This window comes from Uranotaenia lowii, chromosome 3 (genome assembly GCF_029784155.1).
Source record: "Uranotaenia lowii strain MFRU-FL chromosome 3, ASM2978415v1, whole genome shotgun sequence".
NCBI lineage: Eukaryota > Metazoa > Arthropoda > Insecta > Diptera > Culicidae > Uranotaenia > Uranotaenia lowii.
The window spans coordinates 366,111,170-366,129,902 of record NC_073693.1 but is presented as its reverse complement, the minus strand read 5'-3'; the positions used below and the strand labels follow the sequence as shown (position 1 = coordinate 366,129,902).

The 18,733-nt window shown below is 34.9% G+C and overlaps 1 protein-coding gene and 1 long non-coding RNA gene across 3 annotated transcripts; one reads left to right on the top strand and one right to left on the bottom strand.

Moving 5' to 3' along the window:
- Positions 1-1,156: 1,156 nt before the first annotated feature.
- Positions 1,157-6,360, bottom strand: LOC129754991 (uncharacterized). The gene is made up of 3 exons (XM_055751276.1): positions 6,130-6,360; positions 2,500-2,823; positions 1,157-2,406 (listed from the first exon to the last, which is right to left on the bottom strand). The coding sequence occupies exons 1-3, from the start codon at positions 6,139-6,141 to the stop codon at positions 2,272-2,274; spliced, it is 471 nt and encodes a 156-aa protein (XP_055607251.1). The 5' UTR covers positions 6,142-6,360; the 3' UTR covers positions 1,157-2,271.
- LOC129754992 (uncharacterized) lies at positions 2,058-14,272 on the top strand. Of its 2 annotated transcripts, XR_008739139.1 has the most exons (5): positions 2,058-2,873; positions 2,944-4,353; positions 12,543-12,680; positions 12,733-13,756; positions 13,852-14,272. It is a non-coding gene; the product is annotated as an uncharacterized LOC129754992 (long non-coding RNA). The 2 variants fall into 2 exon arrangements; XR_008739138.1 differs by having other exon boundaries at positions 12,543-13,756.
- Positions 14,273-18,733: the final 4,461 nt, after the last annotated feature.

Here is an 18,733-nt window from a genome sequence, read left to right as displayed (position 1 = left end):
CTTCAATTTATAATAGAAACATTTCTCGTATCCAAATACACTCACATGTCAAATATGGTTCAATTTGCTTGATCAGCTCTCCAGTTATACTGAAAGTTGTGAGGGAGACCTCGCCTCCCCCTTTTCATCCACCTCTTCGAAAGAGTGAGGGATACCAAATACTCATAGAAGCATTCCTCGTACCCAAATATCGTTCCATGCCAAATTTGGTTCCATTTGCTGTTGTAGTTCTTAAGTTATGCAGTAAAAATTGTATGAAACTCCCCTCCCTCTTTCCTTCCTCCCCGCTTTAAGAAGGAAGGGGTCTCAAACAATCATTAGAACATGTCACGTTCCCAAATACCCGCCCATGCCAAGTTTGGTTCCATTTGCTTAATTACTTTCTTAGTTATGTTGAAAACTATAAAAGAGGCCCCTCTCCCCTTTATATCTCGATACTGGAAAGAGGGAGGGGTCTCAAATAATCATAGAAATATTTTTCGTATCCAAATACCCTCCCATGCCTAATTTGGTCCATTTGCTTTATTAGTTTTTGAACTATATAAAAAAATATGAAAGAGGCCCCTCCTCCTTTCAACTGGAAAGAGGGAGGGGTCTCAAATAATCATTGAAATATTTTGCGTATCCAAATACCTTTCCATGCCAAATTTGGATCCAATATCTTGATTAGTTCTCGAGTTATATGAAAAATTGTAAGGTAGCCCCCCTCTTCCCTTCCTGTCACGCCACTGAAAGGGGGAGGGGTACCAAATATTCATAGAAATATTCCTCGTTCCCAAATACCACCCCATGCCAAATATGATACCATTTGCTTGATGGGTTCTCGAGTTATGCAAAAAATTATCTTTTGTTTGGGAGGCCCCTCCCCCCCTTCATGAGAGAGGGAGGGGTCTCAAACCATAATAGGAACCTTCCCCTGCCTCTAATACCCCCACCTGCCAAGTTTCACGCAAATCGGTTCAGTAGTTTCCGAGTGTATAGGGAACAGACAGACAGACAGACAGACAGACAGACAGACAGACAGACAGAAATTCATTTTTATATATATAGATTTCAATCTTTGCAGATGCTCTAAAAACTAAGTACAAGAAAAATATCTAAACTATCTTATTCTAGAATTCTAGTGTTCTTCCGAAAAAGATTAAAAAACACATAGTTTTACTATAACTGAAACCCATTTTGTCTGGCATGGTTTTTAATTCTGCGATCTCTGCAGTTTAGGTACTTATATGATATAATTTATTTGGCTAATAAGATGCAGAAGGATTGAAGATTATATCGATGATCTGATTGCACTTCAAATCTCGACATACCTCATCCAGCGACGAGTTGAACAAGGATTTTGATTATATTCAATCGGTGTATGTATTTCCTTGAAAAGTTAGCATCTCACGAGACAAGAGCTTCAATGCGATCGTCAATTGAGATTGACCTTAAGAAACAGTCGCAGAAAGTCAAATATCAGCCTTGATCTTAGCCCATTGGCTTTGAGGTTGAGTACCATAATAGTGCATCATTTGACAGAATAAAGGAACAAAACAGCGCGAACAACTGAACGAATTACGAGAGTGAGCGGTGGAGATCTTTGCAGAATACTTTAAAAGTTGTACAGATCAAAGTTACGCCACGCCAGCTACCAAACTTTTTCTTCTTTCTACGGGACCTTTACGAGGATAGCTTGAATGAAGTGAAAATGTTGAAGTGGAATGAATTTTGAGTTAAAATCTTAAAAATCGGTATGAAATCGGTATGTTTTACCAAAAATCGGTAATCGGTATATACCGATTCTTGGTCAAAATGTTGCTCAAAAATCGGTATAAATACCGGAAAATCGGTATGTGTGGCATCGCTGCTCGCGAACGATCTTAGATCGACTCTCTCGTTAACGGAAAAGCTCAGACACGACAGGTACATACCTGGACTGGAAGACTTACTTTGTAATATTTATTTTGATTTCATTAGCTCATTTATGTTCTTCTCTTCTTTTGTCAATTTAAGTTATCGCTATCAATAAATTATGTTTTTAAAGTTTTATGCTACTCATGGCAAATGTTCAATACAGTCTTTTTAATCTCCTACCTAGCTTTTTTTTAAGTAACAATGCACAGTAGTAATAAATACAATGACATGGAGGACACATGCTGTTTGCCTTATCTTATGAATATTTTCCACGCGACTTTTAGTCAGAATGATCGTGTAATACCGAATTAAAACTATGAGATGAAGTAGGCCTCGAGATTCTACATTCTCAGCAAGCTGGAATCAACGATGTCAGTTTTGTATCCCATAGTAAACGTACGCCCTGCACCAGTCCTCGGTTTTGTCGGTATTACTGCAGCACATCGGATACACAATGCCGGACTTGGCCACCTTCGAACAGCGCTGACACAACTCGTTTAGATCTTCCTGCGAGGGGAAGTGGAGGAAAGTATTTTCAAATTAATAATTTTGAACATTTGCTTTTTTAATTCTATGGTTTTTTCGGCAATTGGAACTTACATCCGCGTGACAGCGCTTGACGTTTGTGTAGTCCTCGTCGTAGTACTCTTCATCTTCTTGCTTGGCTGCGACCAGGGCGGCACGCTTCTGCGGCTGGTGATGTTGGACAGAGCCATCTACTTCGAGACCGTCGCCAACCGGATGACTAATCCGGGCGTCTGAAGGTCTAGCGATGACGGGACTGGCCACCAGGATGAGAAGCAAACAGACCACCGACAGTATCGCGAAAGTCCGGCATCGGCGTTGGTGTGCTGATGATAAGTAGTGTCGGCTGGACGGTGCCGCGGCGGCCTGATGCCGACGACCATGGGCGCTTATCATCTTCTGCGAATGGTAAACCAAAAACGAGAGAGATGAGCATGCGGTATTGTGTGGTGGGTCAATGAAGCTATTGAGTGTCGATTGTGATTAATTGCTGATTTGTTTGGTTTTGTTCTTTCACAGGGTGTGAAAATAACGGATTTGATCGGGACTTTTGGCCTTAGGAACGGATGTTCCGGTTGGTTGGATCATTGCGTCACGGTCATGCGCTCGGGCAAAGTTCTAGTACTATCAGATTTTTAGCCATAAACGCTTTCAGGTGTCTATGACTAAACTAAACAGGTGGAATGACTAAACAGTGAGGTTTTCAAACGGAAACAAAGGCGAATATCAGTTATCTTCAGTAATTGGCCATTTGACACCAAAGGAAAAAAAAACGTCCCAGATGATGTGTTGATGGCTGTCATAAAAATCAATCTTGAAAATGATAACCGCCCGTTTTCGGTCTTTACTGCTCCGATGATTTATTCGAAATCACATGACTGGCCCAAGTGAGTTTGAACCGGTAAAAGGCAAATTTTTCACGACCCCAAAGCGTGCCACTGGCAAATTGAGATCACTTTCGAGAGACCATTACGCTCAGAGATTTTGCATTCAAATAGAGAATTATCTTCATATCTGATGGAAAAAACGAGGTCTGCGGAAAGAGTTCATTAGTACAAAACTATGGTGACAATTAGTGCTCGCTGTTCACGCTAAGCGATCATGACCTAGCGCCACGTTGTAACCAATTTATTGTCGGAATAACCGTTTATTCTACAAGATAAGCGGAAAAAACTGAATCCATCTGCTTACGCATGAAGTTAAACTCTCTGGAATAAGAAATCAGCTGTTGCCTACCGACCGATCGGCAGGGGGCGAGGTTACTCGATCATTCAATTACATTTTCTTTATTGCATCACTGATTCTTACTCTGACATCAGCGGTGCCCGGCAATCCCGGAACGATTTGGGATGCTCTGAATGGAAACTTCCACCAAGTTCCATCGACGACCGGCTGATGTGTTGCCATCCTCATCCCATCTGACACAGTAACTTTTCAAGGCTGAAGAATTAAGTGAACGATCGTAAAACAGCGATCGTTTAACGACACCCCTTTTGAGCTGACAACATTAGAGGGAACCGATGCCAATGACCCGGGTCCATGTGTAGTAAATCTTCTGATTTGGATTCGCCCTTATCAGCGAACGATGATCGCCTGCCTGACGCAATTTAGAGCGGAAGTGGAGCGAATGCATTTTCCCGTCACGTCTAAGCGCCGGCCGCCGTGACCTGGAATGTTCGCCTCCTAGGTCACGTGACCACGGTCTGATTATGGGCCATTTAAAGAAGATAGACAAACTGCAACTCACCACCGATCTTGCTCGCTGATAAAAAATCACGGGAATCACAACGTCTGCGCTTCAACGTCACAGTTTATTTTGGATTTCGGTGTGGCGCTTATCAGCAATTGCGTGCCTCTTTTGGTGGAACTTTTGGAAGGCTGGTGATGACAGAATAATCGAACGCATGGCTTGTCACCGATTATCTTAAGGTAAGTTATCTCGTTTATTTTTTTGTTGTGGCTTGGCTAAGGTACAGTTTTGCTACGTTAAAGATACCTGAGGGCGATCGAACCTGGTTCCTTGTTTGGAAAATGCCACCCGATAGCTTACTTCACAAATTTAGCTACAACTTCATTGTTGCTAAAGCATGTCTAATGCTACATCTAGAATAGAATTATTAAAAGGCAGCTTTCATCATTTCAAGGGAACGATTAGATAAGAAACGATCATGGGTTATTCCCATCACATATACTCAAACACCAGCCTAGACCTAGATAGTTATTGTTGAATGAAATAGTTTCGATCGGGTGTAAGAAATCCCCTTTTTTTGTGCTTATAAATCACCCTTATAACAATGATAATTCATAACTGTTTACTATGCCATGTTTTCAGCATCAACCTTCCTCTATTCATAAATAGTAGTTTGTTTTGACTAAGGAAAGTATATACTGATGTCGAAGGCTTCCTTTTCAAAATCTATTAATAAACTTGTACCAGTTTACTCTAAATATTATGGTTTGGAATGAGGAAACATTGTTGGAATTTACTACGATTCTGATGGAACTGCTCTTATCAGCTTGGAAGTTACTTAGAATTATCAAAAGAAGATTAGTTTCAATGCTTTTCATTGTCCTCTGGAGATTACTACGTAGCAAAGAATTTAATTAAAAATGCGCATTTTGCTGATGTGACGAAAAAAAAATCTGTTGTTTCATTGTTAAAAGTTATCGATTTTCGAGAGAATTTTTACCGAAAAATGTTGGTAAAAAATAACAAACTCTATAAAAAACATTTATGAACAGAATTAACTTTATTGAATTGAAATAGAATAGAATAAAATTCTGAATACAGGTAGAAACTTAAGCCTTATTGAGCTAATTTGGTTGAAAAACTGAGCAAAACAATAAACAAAACGATAAAATTTGATGACTAAATTTTATCGAGTTACAAAAATATTAAGGTTTCTAAGCTCAATTTTTTTGTTTTTTCTCAAATTCAAAGGAACACAGAATTGTCAAAAATATCAAAAACTCTGGCAACACTGTAAATGAATTAAATATTTTTATTTTTGAGAGACGTAGAAAAACGTGTAATTCTTGGCCAAAAATTGATTTGCTGGGATTTGGAATATTTCAGAATTACTTAAATTACAAATTACAAAAAAATTAATTCAATAATTAAAAAGTAAACAAACACGACCAAAAATTTTAAAAACTTCCAATTTTTTTTTCTAATATGATCAAAGAGAGAAAATCAACAAAAATGGCAAGATGTCCTCTAAACATGTTAATAAAGCTTATAAATTCTTAAACCTTTAAAACAAATCCTCGGTTACCCAAAAAAAATAAGTAGTTGCGGAAGATTTTCGGCCAAAAAAATTTTGCTTTTACATTTGATTCTGGCATTTTATGCATTTTGTCCAAATGTGACAATAAAAAACAATTTTTGGCCCATGAAAAAAATGTGTATGTTCCGTTTTTTTTAAATTCAGCGGCTGTTCGTCAATTTGCTTGAGAAGAAAATTGCTGATTTAAAAAAAAGTTAAACCGAAAACATGAAACAATTTCATTTCTAACAATCGCATTATCATATGTAAGAAACTCAACGATTGCATCATATCGATTAGTCCTTAAAAATCCCTTTGAATCTTTTAATAATTTTCATTCGCGAATTATGATGTTTTTTTAAATTTTATATATCACATGTGTGCCACTCAACAGTCTTTTCACAAACAAAACTCATTGACAATAAACCATGATATTTACCTCGAATTCCATTGTTTTTTTCAAATAGTTTATAACACTGATAATTCTCACGAAAATACAGTTCAACAATTTTTTTTCTTATAGTCCTTTAAAAAAACCAATCACTTCACTTTAAATTCTCGTCAATCAATCACTTTGGGCACTTTTGGTTAAAAATCTTTTTACTTCCGCACCACAATTATGCTGCACTTGCTTGCTTACTGCTGCTGCTGATCGGTTTCACTTCGCGATTGCTAATGCTGTCTTCGGACCGGCACTCGACTTATTTTATATTTAAACACCCCAATCGCAGGTGGCCCTCCGGCTTCACATGACTTTCTCAAATCGTGTTGCGTCGTGTTCCGGGAAGCGCGGCATGTTTCGTTTACCTACAATATTCCAAAGCAGCCTCCGCGTGTTGTATTCCTCTATCGTAAAAGGTGTTCATTCATTCACTGGAGCTGGGCAAAGCCCCCCGAACGCGATAAGCGGCTGCGCTGCCATTGGTCGAACGCTTCGGCCCCAAATCGTGTACGATCGTGAATCTCTAAGAAGGAGCGTCTGTCTGGGGGGAATCTAGAGGGAGCAACCAAACGATTGCAATTTCTGATACTCGATCATTCATGGTGCTGATCTCGATTTCAACCAATCGCACGTTCTGTGAAAGTGTATTGAAATTGAATTACTCTTCATTGAATTGACGGACCCTTTGACCCTTCCCATACATTTCTTGGGGCTTGAGGCTTAAAGTCAGGGAAATCCTTTTCGTTTTTCCCCAGTTTTGCAAACATTGGACATGAATCATTGGGCTGGCTTAATAGCTTGTACGAAAGAATGGTCATTCCAATTACGATAAGATACTCGTTGTCTAGATAATGTAGATATACTAAGTTGGTCACATATCGTAAAACAGCTGCGCTTATCAACGCCAATGAATCAAAACACAGCGTCAAAGGCTGGTTCTGGTGGGTGTCCCCGAATCGAAATTCTCCCAGCCGATTACATCATGTTACACATATGCTGTACAACCAAATTCCGAAGAAAACGTTCGAATGATTTGTCATCGAACGACAATTGAGATCATGTATTGATAGGTTGTTTCCCGCGGCTGCCCAATTAAACGATTAACTATGAAATATTGTCCTAAGTGACGACGGGAAGTACCTCAGACAGATAAAACCCACCCCTAAGTGTTTGGTCATTTGCTTAATCAATATAGTAAATGAGTTCCGTAGAATTTACTATAAGCAAGGGTGCTAATTGTTGCAAAAACTGCGTTGCGGAAAACGTTTCTTCTCAGAAGAATTGCTAAACAAAGTTGCATCGCAGTATCGATCTCTATTGAATACATGAAATTTTATTTCTTGATTTTCCAATTTTTATTTTCACCGAGTGCCTAATTTGAAAGTGGCTCCATAGAGTAAGACTCAAATAATTTTTCTAAATGTCTTCAACAAATCACAAAAATGACAAAAATGACAAAAATGACAAAAATGACAAAAATGACAAAAATGACAAAAATGACAAAAATGACAAAAATGACAAAAATGACAAAAATGACAAAAATGACAAAAGTGACAAAAGTGACAAAAGTGACAAAAGTGACAAAAATGACAAAAATGACAAAAATGACAAAAATGACAAAAATGACAAAAATGACAAAAATGACAAAAATGACAAAAATGACAAAAATTAAAAAATTAAAACAAGATGACAAAAATGACAAAAATGACAAAAATGACAAAAATGACAAAAATGACAAAAATGACAAAAATGACAAAAATGACAAAAATGACAAAAATGACAAAAATGACAAAAATGACAAAAATGACAAAAATGACAAAAATGACAAAAATGACAAAAATGACAAAAATGACAAAAATGACAAAAATGACAAAAATGACAAAAATGACAAAAATGACAAAAATGACAAAAATGACAAAAATGACAAAAATGACAAAAATGACAAAAATGACAAAAATGACAAAAATGACAAAAATGACAAAAATGACAAAAATGACAAAAATGACAAAAATGACAAAAATGACAAAAATTAAAAAATTAAAACAAGATGACAAAAATTACAAAAATGACATAAAATGACAGAAATGACAAAAATGACAAGAATGACAAAAATTACAAAAATGACAAAAATGACAAAAATGACGAAAATGACAAAAATGACAAAAATGACAAAAATGACAAAAAATGACAAAAATGACAAAAATGACAAAAATGACAAAAATGACAAAAATGACAAAAATGACAAAAGTGACAAAAATGACAAAAATGACAAAAATGACAAAAATGACAAAAATGACAAAAATGACAAAAATGACAAAAATGACAAAAATGACAAAAATGACAAAAATGACAAAAATGACAAAAATGACAAAAATGACAAAAATGACAAAAATGACAAAAATGACAAAAATGACAAAAATGACAAAAATGACAAAAATGACAAAAATGACAAAAATGATAAAAATGATAAAAATGACAAAAATGACAAAAATGACAAAAATGACAAAAATGACAAAAATGACAAAAATGACAAAAATGACAAAAATGACAAAAATGACAAAAATGACAAAAATGACAAAAATGACAAAAATGACAAAAATGACAAAAATGACAAAAATGACAAAAATGACAAAAATGACAAAAATGACAAAAATGACAAAAATGACAAAAATGACAAAAATGACAAAAATGACAAAAATGACAAAAATGACAAAAATGACAAAAATGACAAAAATGACAAAAATGACAAAAATGACAAAAATGACAAAAATGACAAAAATGACAAAAATGACAAAAATGACAAAAATGACAAAAATGACAAAAATGACAAAAATGACAAAAATGACAAAAATGACAAAAATGACAAAAATGACAAAAATGACAAAAATGACAAAAATGACAAAAATGACAAAAATGACAAAAATGACAAAAATGACAAAAATGACAAAAATGACAAAAATGACAAAAATGACAAAAATGACAAAAATGACAAAAATGACAAAAATGACAAAAATGACAAAAATGACAAAAATGACAAAAATGACAAAAATGACAAAAATGACAAAAATGACAAAAATGACAAAAATGACAAAAATGACAAAAATGACAAAAATGACAAAAATGACAAAAATGACAAAAATGACAAAAATGACAAAAATGACAAAAATGACAAAAATGACAAAAATGACAAAAATGACAAAAATGACAAAAATGACAAAAATGACAAAAATGACAAAAATGACAAAAATGACAAAAATGACAAAAATGACAAAAATGACAAAAATGACAAAAATGACAAAAATGACAAAAATGACAAAAATGACAAAAATGACAAAAATGACAAAAATGACAAAAATGACAAAAATGACAAAAATGACAAAAATGACAAAAATGACAAAAATGACAAAAAATGACAAAAATGACAAAAATGACAAAAATGACAAAAATGACAAAAATGACAAAAATGACAAAAATGACAAAAATGACAAAAATGACAAAAATGACAAAAATGACAAAAATGACAAAAATGACAAAAATGACAAAAATGACAAAAATGACAAAAATGACAAAAATGACAAAAATGACAAAAATGACAAAAATGACAAAAATGACAAAAATGACAAAAATGACAAAAATGACAAAAATGACAAAAATGACAAAAATGACAAAAATGACAAAAATGACAAAAATGACAAAAATGACAAAAATGACAAAAATGACAAAAATGACAAAAATGACAAAAATGACAAAAATGACAAAAATGACAAAAATGACAAAAATGACAAAAATGACAAAAATGACAAAAATGACAAAAATGACAAAAATGACAAAAATGACAAAAATGACAAAAATGACAAAAATGACAAAAATGACAAAAATGACAAAAATGACAAAAATGACAAAAATGACAAAAATGACAAAAATGACAAAAATGACAAAAATGACAAAAATGACAAAAATGACAAAAATGACAAAAATGACAAAAATGACAAAAATGACAAAAATGACAAAAATGACAAAAATGACAAAAATGACAAAAATGACAAAAATGACAAAAATGACAAAAATGACAAAAATGACAAAAATGACAAAAATGACAATGACTCCTCTGCGGTGAAGAACAACAGGCCCGGCAGCTGACGAAAGTCCGTTTTGACGTAGGTTTCGTCGTCCATTACCAGGCAATGCGGATTCGTCAGCATTTCGATGTACAGCTTCCGGCACGCGTCTTCCCCACCATGTTTTGCCTTTCGTCGCGGTTAGGAGCCTTCTGAACCTTGTTTGCACGCAGGCCCTCCCGCTGCTTGGTCCGTTGGACGAATGAACTTGACAAATTCAGCACGTCTAAACTGTTTAACTACGCGCTTGTGATCTTTTTCACTGACGGAGCATCCATTTTTGCCGTTCTTCACCTTCCAGTCGATGGTTAGGTTCTCGAAGTATCGATTTAGTACTCTGCTGTCCGTGGATTGGACGATTCCCAGCATCTTACCGATGTCCCGATGTGACAACTCCGGATTCTCGAAATGAGTGCGCAGGATTCATTGACAAAGCTCTTTTTCGTTCGACGACATTTTTCCAAATTTACGAAAAATGGACAGTTAAGCATGGCCAACGTGATCTATACACTCTTATCTGATTGTAAGCGAAAGCTGAAGATATAATAAAGTATTTCCCGACTTGTCAACAGAACAGCTGATTTCTCATGTTTACAATCTTCGGCAGCTGGTGGTAGGGTAAAAATAACAACAACACTACGCATGTTCAATGGTCGGATAGTAACGAAACCAAATTGGCGATGCAAAAGTAATGGTTATTGTTGAAGAAGAAATTATATTTAAGTAAAATCAATCACTCAAAATATTGTAGACACCCTAGCATATAGCGACGGTGTAAGTTTTTACGCTCACTAACTCTCGATATCTACTATCAGTTCGGATAACGATCGGCTTATCATTTGATAACAATAGAGTACACTGTGTACTGAAATCGAATGCCGGCTAGCTAGGTAGATTGCTAGGTAGTGATCATCGATCAGTAGTCAGTAGTCTGAATACAACAATCCATACTGAATACACGCGTTTATTTCACTCCGCACAGTTCGCGTTTTTTATTGTCGGTCGTTGACCTTTATGGTCAAAGTTTCAACGGAACAGAAAACGTGTCCGAAATTCGGGAACCCGGAAAGTGATATTTTGAACAGTTATGCAAAATTCTTATTTTTTTAAACTAAATTATTGTAGACATGAAATACTTTGAAGGTAATGTTGATGTTATGTAATGTTAATTTGAAAAAAATAATTTCTTTTGAAGAAATAATTGAACAGTGATAATCTTCCAAGTTCAAAATGGCGACCAGTAGGTGTTTACCTTTTTCAAAACAAAAACAAACAGCCACCCTACCACCATCTGTCTCGGGAAATGCTCTATTCCTAAAAATTAAATTTCTACAGCGTTTTTTTCCGTGATGCAATTTGATGTAACACATCCTTCTAGCATTCCCAAACTATTTGAATCAATTATAAATGAAAAAAATTATCAACAATTGAAAAAATATTGTAACGAGCGAACAACATGGTTTTTTCAAAGGACGCTCTACAGCATCTTATCTTCTCGAATTCGATACATACGTTATCAATTCCACGAGATAAGGCTTTCATGTTGAGGCTATTTATACCGAATTCAGCAAAGTCTTTGATCACATACTACTTTTAATCTTCAAATTTAAAAAAAGGGTTTCATTCAAATCTTCTCTCATGGTTACTATCATATTTAACCGATCGAACACAAATCGTTCGCTTCCAAAACGAGTTATCAAAACCCATAGTTGTAACCTCTGGTGTGCCTCGAGGGTCTCATTTAGGACCACTTCTTTTCATACTGTTCGTAAATGGCATTTTTCTTTATCCTGAAGCCTTATGTATCATACGATATCATACTATTTCTGAAAAATTCAATCATCCGAGAGTGTTGAAACATTTCAAAATGAAGTCAATGTTTTTTTTTATAAATGGTGCAACAAAAGTCTACTCCAATTGAATGTTTAAAAAAAATGCAACTCTATATCATTTAGTAGAAAACAAATCTACCCAATCATTGAAACAAAACTAGGCAGTGAACCAATTTATAGGTACCAATATATATAACAGGAAGTGTTTGGAAATTTTAAAAGGCATTGCTAATTGTTCATAACTAAAACGATAAGTAACACCTACATGTTTTGTTTGATTTCTACAAATAAGTTTGCGCATTTTCAACGAATTACCATATGTATATATGCAACCTCCAACGGATATTGCACTTCCCATTCACAACTTTTTAAAACGGACCCGATCATGATGACTACGCAAAACAGCTGAAGATTTCGCGGCCATCATCTGTTAACCTATTCACACTTTTTTTTCTTTTAGTGTCCTATCATTCATCCAACAACTTGACCCCGGTTCGGTTCCACACCAGATCAGTCGCGTTGGACCAAAATTCGCCGAAATTCCTTGCGTCTACGTCATGAAGCCCGAATGCACATAATGTGTATGTATAGAATGTAGGTAGGTAGGTAGGTAAATAAGTGCCGACCGCCTTGCTCAAAGTCTGTTTCAGCATGATCGTTCACGTTGGTTCAGATTGTGAAATTGGCGCCCCCAAAAAAAGTTCGGTCTGGAAGCACGTGCTTTTTCGTATCATGCGAATGCGGTCCCCCCATTTGATGTAGTATGGTATGATGCCATAGATGGAAGTAAAATTCTCTTCATCGAAGACTGACGATAAGATTGAAAAAGTCGTATCTGCAACTGGGTGTAGATAAGCTAATTTAGATGAAGCAGTTGCTATGTTGGCCTGAAATCATGGCTGAAGGTTATGATAAGCGTTTTAGGTGATGTTAGTTCCTTCTGAATTCGAATGCTAGAATGGAAAATTCACGAAAAAAAAAATCGCCAAACATTCATTAACTTATGCTTTTTGGACTCTGTCCGATCACGTTGTTGCCAGGTGATGGATGCGAGCGAGCTGAGAAATTCATGACGCAAGAGAACGCCGGCAGTGAATCATATTCTCAAAAAAATTGCTTTCTGCTTCTGCTCGAAAAACCGCACATGGTTCCAGGATGCTCAAACACTTCGAAGGCACGCACTGGAAGAACTGTTGACTGTTTTGAAGAATAACGACGCTGATCACTTGTTCGCATTCGAGTCTGATATGTGGAGTCCCCATTTGTTTTTGACTGTTCTGACTGATTAGAACAGCTGAGATAACAGTTACGAAACGTGACGGAGATTAGAGGACACGACGCCGATATGATAATGATGTCATTTGAATTGGGCAAGCAAAAGTGACTCGGACTTTCGATGGCGCCGGCTCAAAACGTCATTCGTTATGCTAACTTCCGGTTATCAAATCGTATCGATGGTACTGCCCGCCGAGAGACTAGAAATGAACAATTGATTCTTCTAAGATATTTTGTTTCACAACATCGAAGAGTTCATTGCATGTAGGCTATTTTTGAACATGCTCAAATCGTCCTTATCGCCAAATGTACAAAGAACATGCGAGAAGTGCTTAGTGTGTTTGTTTGTGAAACACCTGATGGTAGCATGCAAAAAGGCAAACCAATAGCAGCAAACAGGTGGGTCAGTCAGTTGATGAGGTGATTTCACAATCACCTTACCGATTATCACCGATATGTTAAATGCGATTAATTTTGTTTTTCTCCCCGAACAGATCGATGCATGTTGCTATCTGCCGAAGATAGCAGCCGGTCAGCAAGCGTGGGTGACAATGGGTGTTGTGGGAAAAATATTTTCAAAATTTTCCGTTGAATTCGACCAGAAAAAAAACTCTTTATCTATTGCCCGATTTCTCAATTGATTTTATCTACACGTATGAGTGATTATTAAACTACCAAATCGAAAGACTTCAACGATTCCGTTATAAATCGCAGCTTAGAATTTTTTTTTATATTCACAAATCGATTCCAACGGGCTACGTTGATAAGTTTAATCTGAAGAATTAATTGATGGTCACCTATTTAGACGCAAATTTGACGGAAGGCATCTTCGATCATTTGGGTAATTTATTGGTAATCCTTGAATTCAATCATAATACGAGCTTTGAAAAATCCGGTATAGTTAGTTTTTTTCTTTGAAGTCACTGGCATCTTTTTCATCGGAATTTGGGTCTAAACCTCTAATCCGATCATTAAGAGATAGGTTGAGGTGCTTGGGATCAGAGGAATCAAAACAAGAATATTTTATCTAAGCCTATTAGGCTGTATTCGGCTGTTACTAGTAAGTGATTGGCCTCAGCCTCGAAACTGGTCAAGCTTTGGATAATTAGAATTTTCTTTGCATTGCATAACTTGAAAATTTTCAGAAACATTGGGAAGCATATCTTCTGGATTGTTGAGCATTTGAGTTTATTTTACTCTATCTCTACTCTACTATCTTTACTCTATTGCAAATTGTACACAGTAAACGAAAATTACCGAGTTCGGTAATTATTTTACCGAAATCCTAACATGTGGAGTTCGTTAAACTGTTCGGTAATTTTTTCATGGCCGAGGAGTGACAGCTGTCAAATATTACGGACCTTTTTCGGTAAAAAATAACCAAAACTCGGCAGATCATCTGTCAAAATATTGACAGTTGTTAACATGACAGCTCGTTATATTACCGAAAACCGGTATGGTTGAACCGAAATGTCTTTAATTATTACCGAAAGGTCGGTCATTTTTAACCAAAAAACTATAAAAGCTCGGTTATATGAACCGAGCAACCGGTACAGTTCACCGAAACACCTGTAATTATTACCGAAATACCTAAAATTCTAACCGAAATCCCTAAAAATTTTACCGAAATCCCTAAAATTTTTACCGAAATACCGTAATTATAATCGAAATATGGATCATTTTTACCGAAAAAACTGTAAAATTTCGGTAATATTTACCGAAAAATCTGTAGAGTTTACCGAAATATCTGTAATTACTACCGAATTACCGGTAAATTTTACCAGACAACTTCAAAAAGTTCGGTAATATTTACCAAAAATCCGGTGATTTTTACCGATATGTCTGTAATTACTACCAAAAATCCGGTAACTTTTACCGAAAAATGGGTATTTTTTATTTTTACCTAAATGACGAACTTCGATGTGAGATAACACGAGTCGATTCCAGAAAGTGCTCCATGCAAAAAACGTCGTTTTGACTGAGCTTCTCATGCTCATCAGAATGGATATGTTTCACTTGTAGTGTCGTCTGAAAATGCCAGTTATTTTTACCGAAAACTGCAAACTTCAGGAGTTTTAACCAAACACCGTAAAATATTCGGTAATTTCAGTTTACACAGTAAACGAAAATTACCGAGTTCGGTAATTTTTTACCGAAATCCTGACATGTGTAAATCGTTAAACTGTTCGGTAATTTTTTCGGTAAAAAATAAACGAACATCGGTAAATGAAGAGTCGCTTTACCGATGTTCGTTTATTTTTTACCGAAAAAATTACAGAACAGTTTAACGATTTACACATGTTAGGATTTCGGTAGAAAAATTACCGAATTCGGTAATTTTCGTTTACTGTGTATGATGCACAAACTGAAATTACCGAATGTTTTACGATGTTCGGTGAAAATTTCCGAACATTTCACAGTTTTCAGTAAATTACTGGCATTTTCAGGCGACACTACAAGCGAAACAGATCTGATGAGCATTAGAGGCTCAGTCAAAACGAAGTTTTTTTTGGCATGGAGCACTTTCTGGAATCGACTCGTGTTATCTCACATCGAAGTTTGTGCTGTGCGAAATAAACCACATCATCAATTCAGGATTCCATGCCTTATTTTAAGTAATGCAACCAATAAATTAAAATTGACTGTAGCAAGTTGATATCAAGTTCAAAAAATATAAAATAGGAATTAAATTAAAACGCATATATTGTTAATGTCTCACAACATTTCTTAACAGACATGTTGTTTACTATGAAATTGTTTTGAATTTAAAAAAACATCTGATTTCCAAAATATCTCTCGAGGACTTAAGCATCAGTGCAACTGGGTCGCAGAATCCTAAAAAAGTTATAAAAAAAAATAAAAATCACCAGGAGCAATTAGCATATTTCAAGTTTTACGGTTATTACCTTTTTCGGATTGACTGAATGCTTGAGTCAAAAAATGTTCGGACGGTTTTTGCAAAAATGTTCATCAGTCTGACACTTTACGCCAAGCCCCTTCCATAGCAGCCATCGTCCTTCTGTTGTTGCGTTTTGCAGGAAAAAAAAACATATGTCCTCATATGTGACCATTGTTTTCAAACTGCTTACTTATTTTGCTGTTCTACCTAAAAAACATCCAAAATAAAAGACAAAGTCAAATTCATCTGACACATTTCAAACGAAATAAGAACATAACTCAAATAACCAAATTGCGGTTCCTGTTGGGGAGTTGTCTTCACAGCAACAAGGATTCATCGGAAGGTCTAATCCAGAATCATGCTCTAATGCAGCCAGCTTTCTTAAAAAAAACTTAACAAGAAGAAAACTACTAACCTTTTCCGCTCCCGATTATTACGATTACTCCGGCGTATGCTTGGCGTATGTTTCTGCCCAAAACTCACAGCATCAGCTGCTTCTGCCTTTCTATCGGAGGTATTGCCGATCTGTTCCGGAAACCTGGAATAGGCAGAGATGCTTTTGGGTCAGGGTAACATTGCTTCGAACATCGCTTCCATCTGGGGACCAGTGCTGGGGGCATACAGCGGTGCAATTTTCAGCCGGAAGTTTGCTTTAGCTGCAAGAGCGTTGGATTGTTGATATTGATTTCGTTGATGGTGATGTCGAATCATCTGGTACCTATTTATTTACCAACAATTTAATCTACACGAGCCTAAAATCACACATCTAACCGGCAACTTTCGAAAAAATTACGCTTGCTTAGCATTTTACTCTTGCACATGCACGATTAAAATAGAGCAAGCCGATTTACGGTTACAAGAGTGAAAGAAGAAAAGTCTGAAGAGAAAAAAAGGTAAACGAATTTTGACGATTGTCTTGATAGTGGCTCTATTTGCAGTTCACTTTACAGTTTTCGGTGTTATTTACCGAAAATTTACGGCAAACAGATTTGTTTACGTAAAAATAAACGAACCTCGGTACGATTTACAGAACTCGGTGAAAACAAGACGTCAGATTCATCAATCACCGAAAATTTTCGAATTACAGAACACGTTCTGTAAAATTAATTACCGAACTCGGTGATTTCAGTTTACTGTGTAGAAACAATTTGATTCATACAAATACAAAACCGAATACTTTTCTCTTAGTTTGACAGATTTTCAATCATTAAAAATGTTATCCAAATTGTTAGTAGAAATTCAGAAATATTTTTAAATATTCGAGTACTAAATTCTCTTCTAAATTCATGTTAAATCACGCGATTCATAAACCTCTATCACCCTGTCCTTCATTCAAGAATTATATTCAAATTATTGTAGGAATTCATTTTTAAAGGGACGCATTTCTCAATATCAGTATCAGTATCATCGCATTTCAATCTTTTGAGACCTATAAGCCACAAATTTCCTCTGAAGAGAAAAGTTGGTACTCACAACTGATTTAAAAAGTTAAAAAAAAATGCATATGATATCATAAAAATGACAAAAATGACATAAATGATAAAAATGAAAAAAATTTTTATTTTCCGAGTGCCCAGTGAGTTGAATTTTGACCGAAAAAAAATGACAAAACGACAAAAATGACAAAAATGACAAAAATGACAAAAATGACAAAAATGACAAAAATGACAAAAATGACAAAAATGACAAAAATGACAAAAATGACAAAAATGACAAAAATGACAAAAATGACAAAAATGACAAAAATGACAAAAATGACAAAAACGACAAAAATGACAAAAATGACAAAAATGACAAAAATGACAAAAATGACAAAAATGACAAAAATGACAAAAATGACAAAAATGACAAAAATGACAAAAATGACAAAAATGACAAAAATGACAAAAATGACAAAAATGACAAAAATGACAAAAATGACAAAAATGACAAAAATGACAAAAATGACAAAAATGACAAAAATGACAAAAATGACAAAAATGACAAAAATGACAAAAATGACAAAAATGACAAAAATGACAAAAATGACAAAAATGACAAAAATGACAAAAATGACAAAAATGACAAAAATGACAAAAATGACAAAAATGACAAAAATGACAAAAATGACAAAAATGACAAAAATGACAAAAATGACAAAAATGACAAAAATGACAAAAATGACAAAAATGACAAAAATGACAAAAATGACAGAAATGACAAAAATGACAAAAATGACAAAAATGACAAAAATGACAAAAATGACAAAAATGACAAAAATGACAAAAATGACAAAAATGACAAAAATGACAAAAATGACAAAAATGACAAAAATGACAAAAATGACAAAAATGACAAAAATGACAAAAATGACAAAAATGACAAAAATGACAAAAATGACAAAAATGATAAAAATGACAAAAATGACAAAAATGACAAAAATGACAAAAATGACAAAAATGACAAAAATGACAAAAATGACAAAAAATGACAAAAAT

What these genes read in the sequence shown, in the direction of transcription:
- LOC129754991 (XM_055751276.1), bottom strand. An exon ending in TCAAGCGCTGTCACGCGGAT is followed by an intron (nt 2,407 to 2,499) that starts GTAAGTTCCAAT and finishes TTCCCCTCGCAG; the next exon opens with GAAGATCTAAACGAGTTGTG.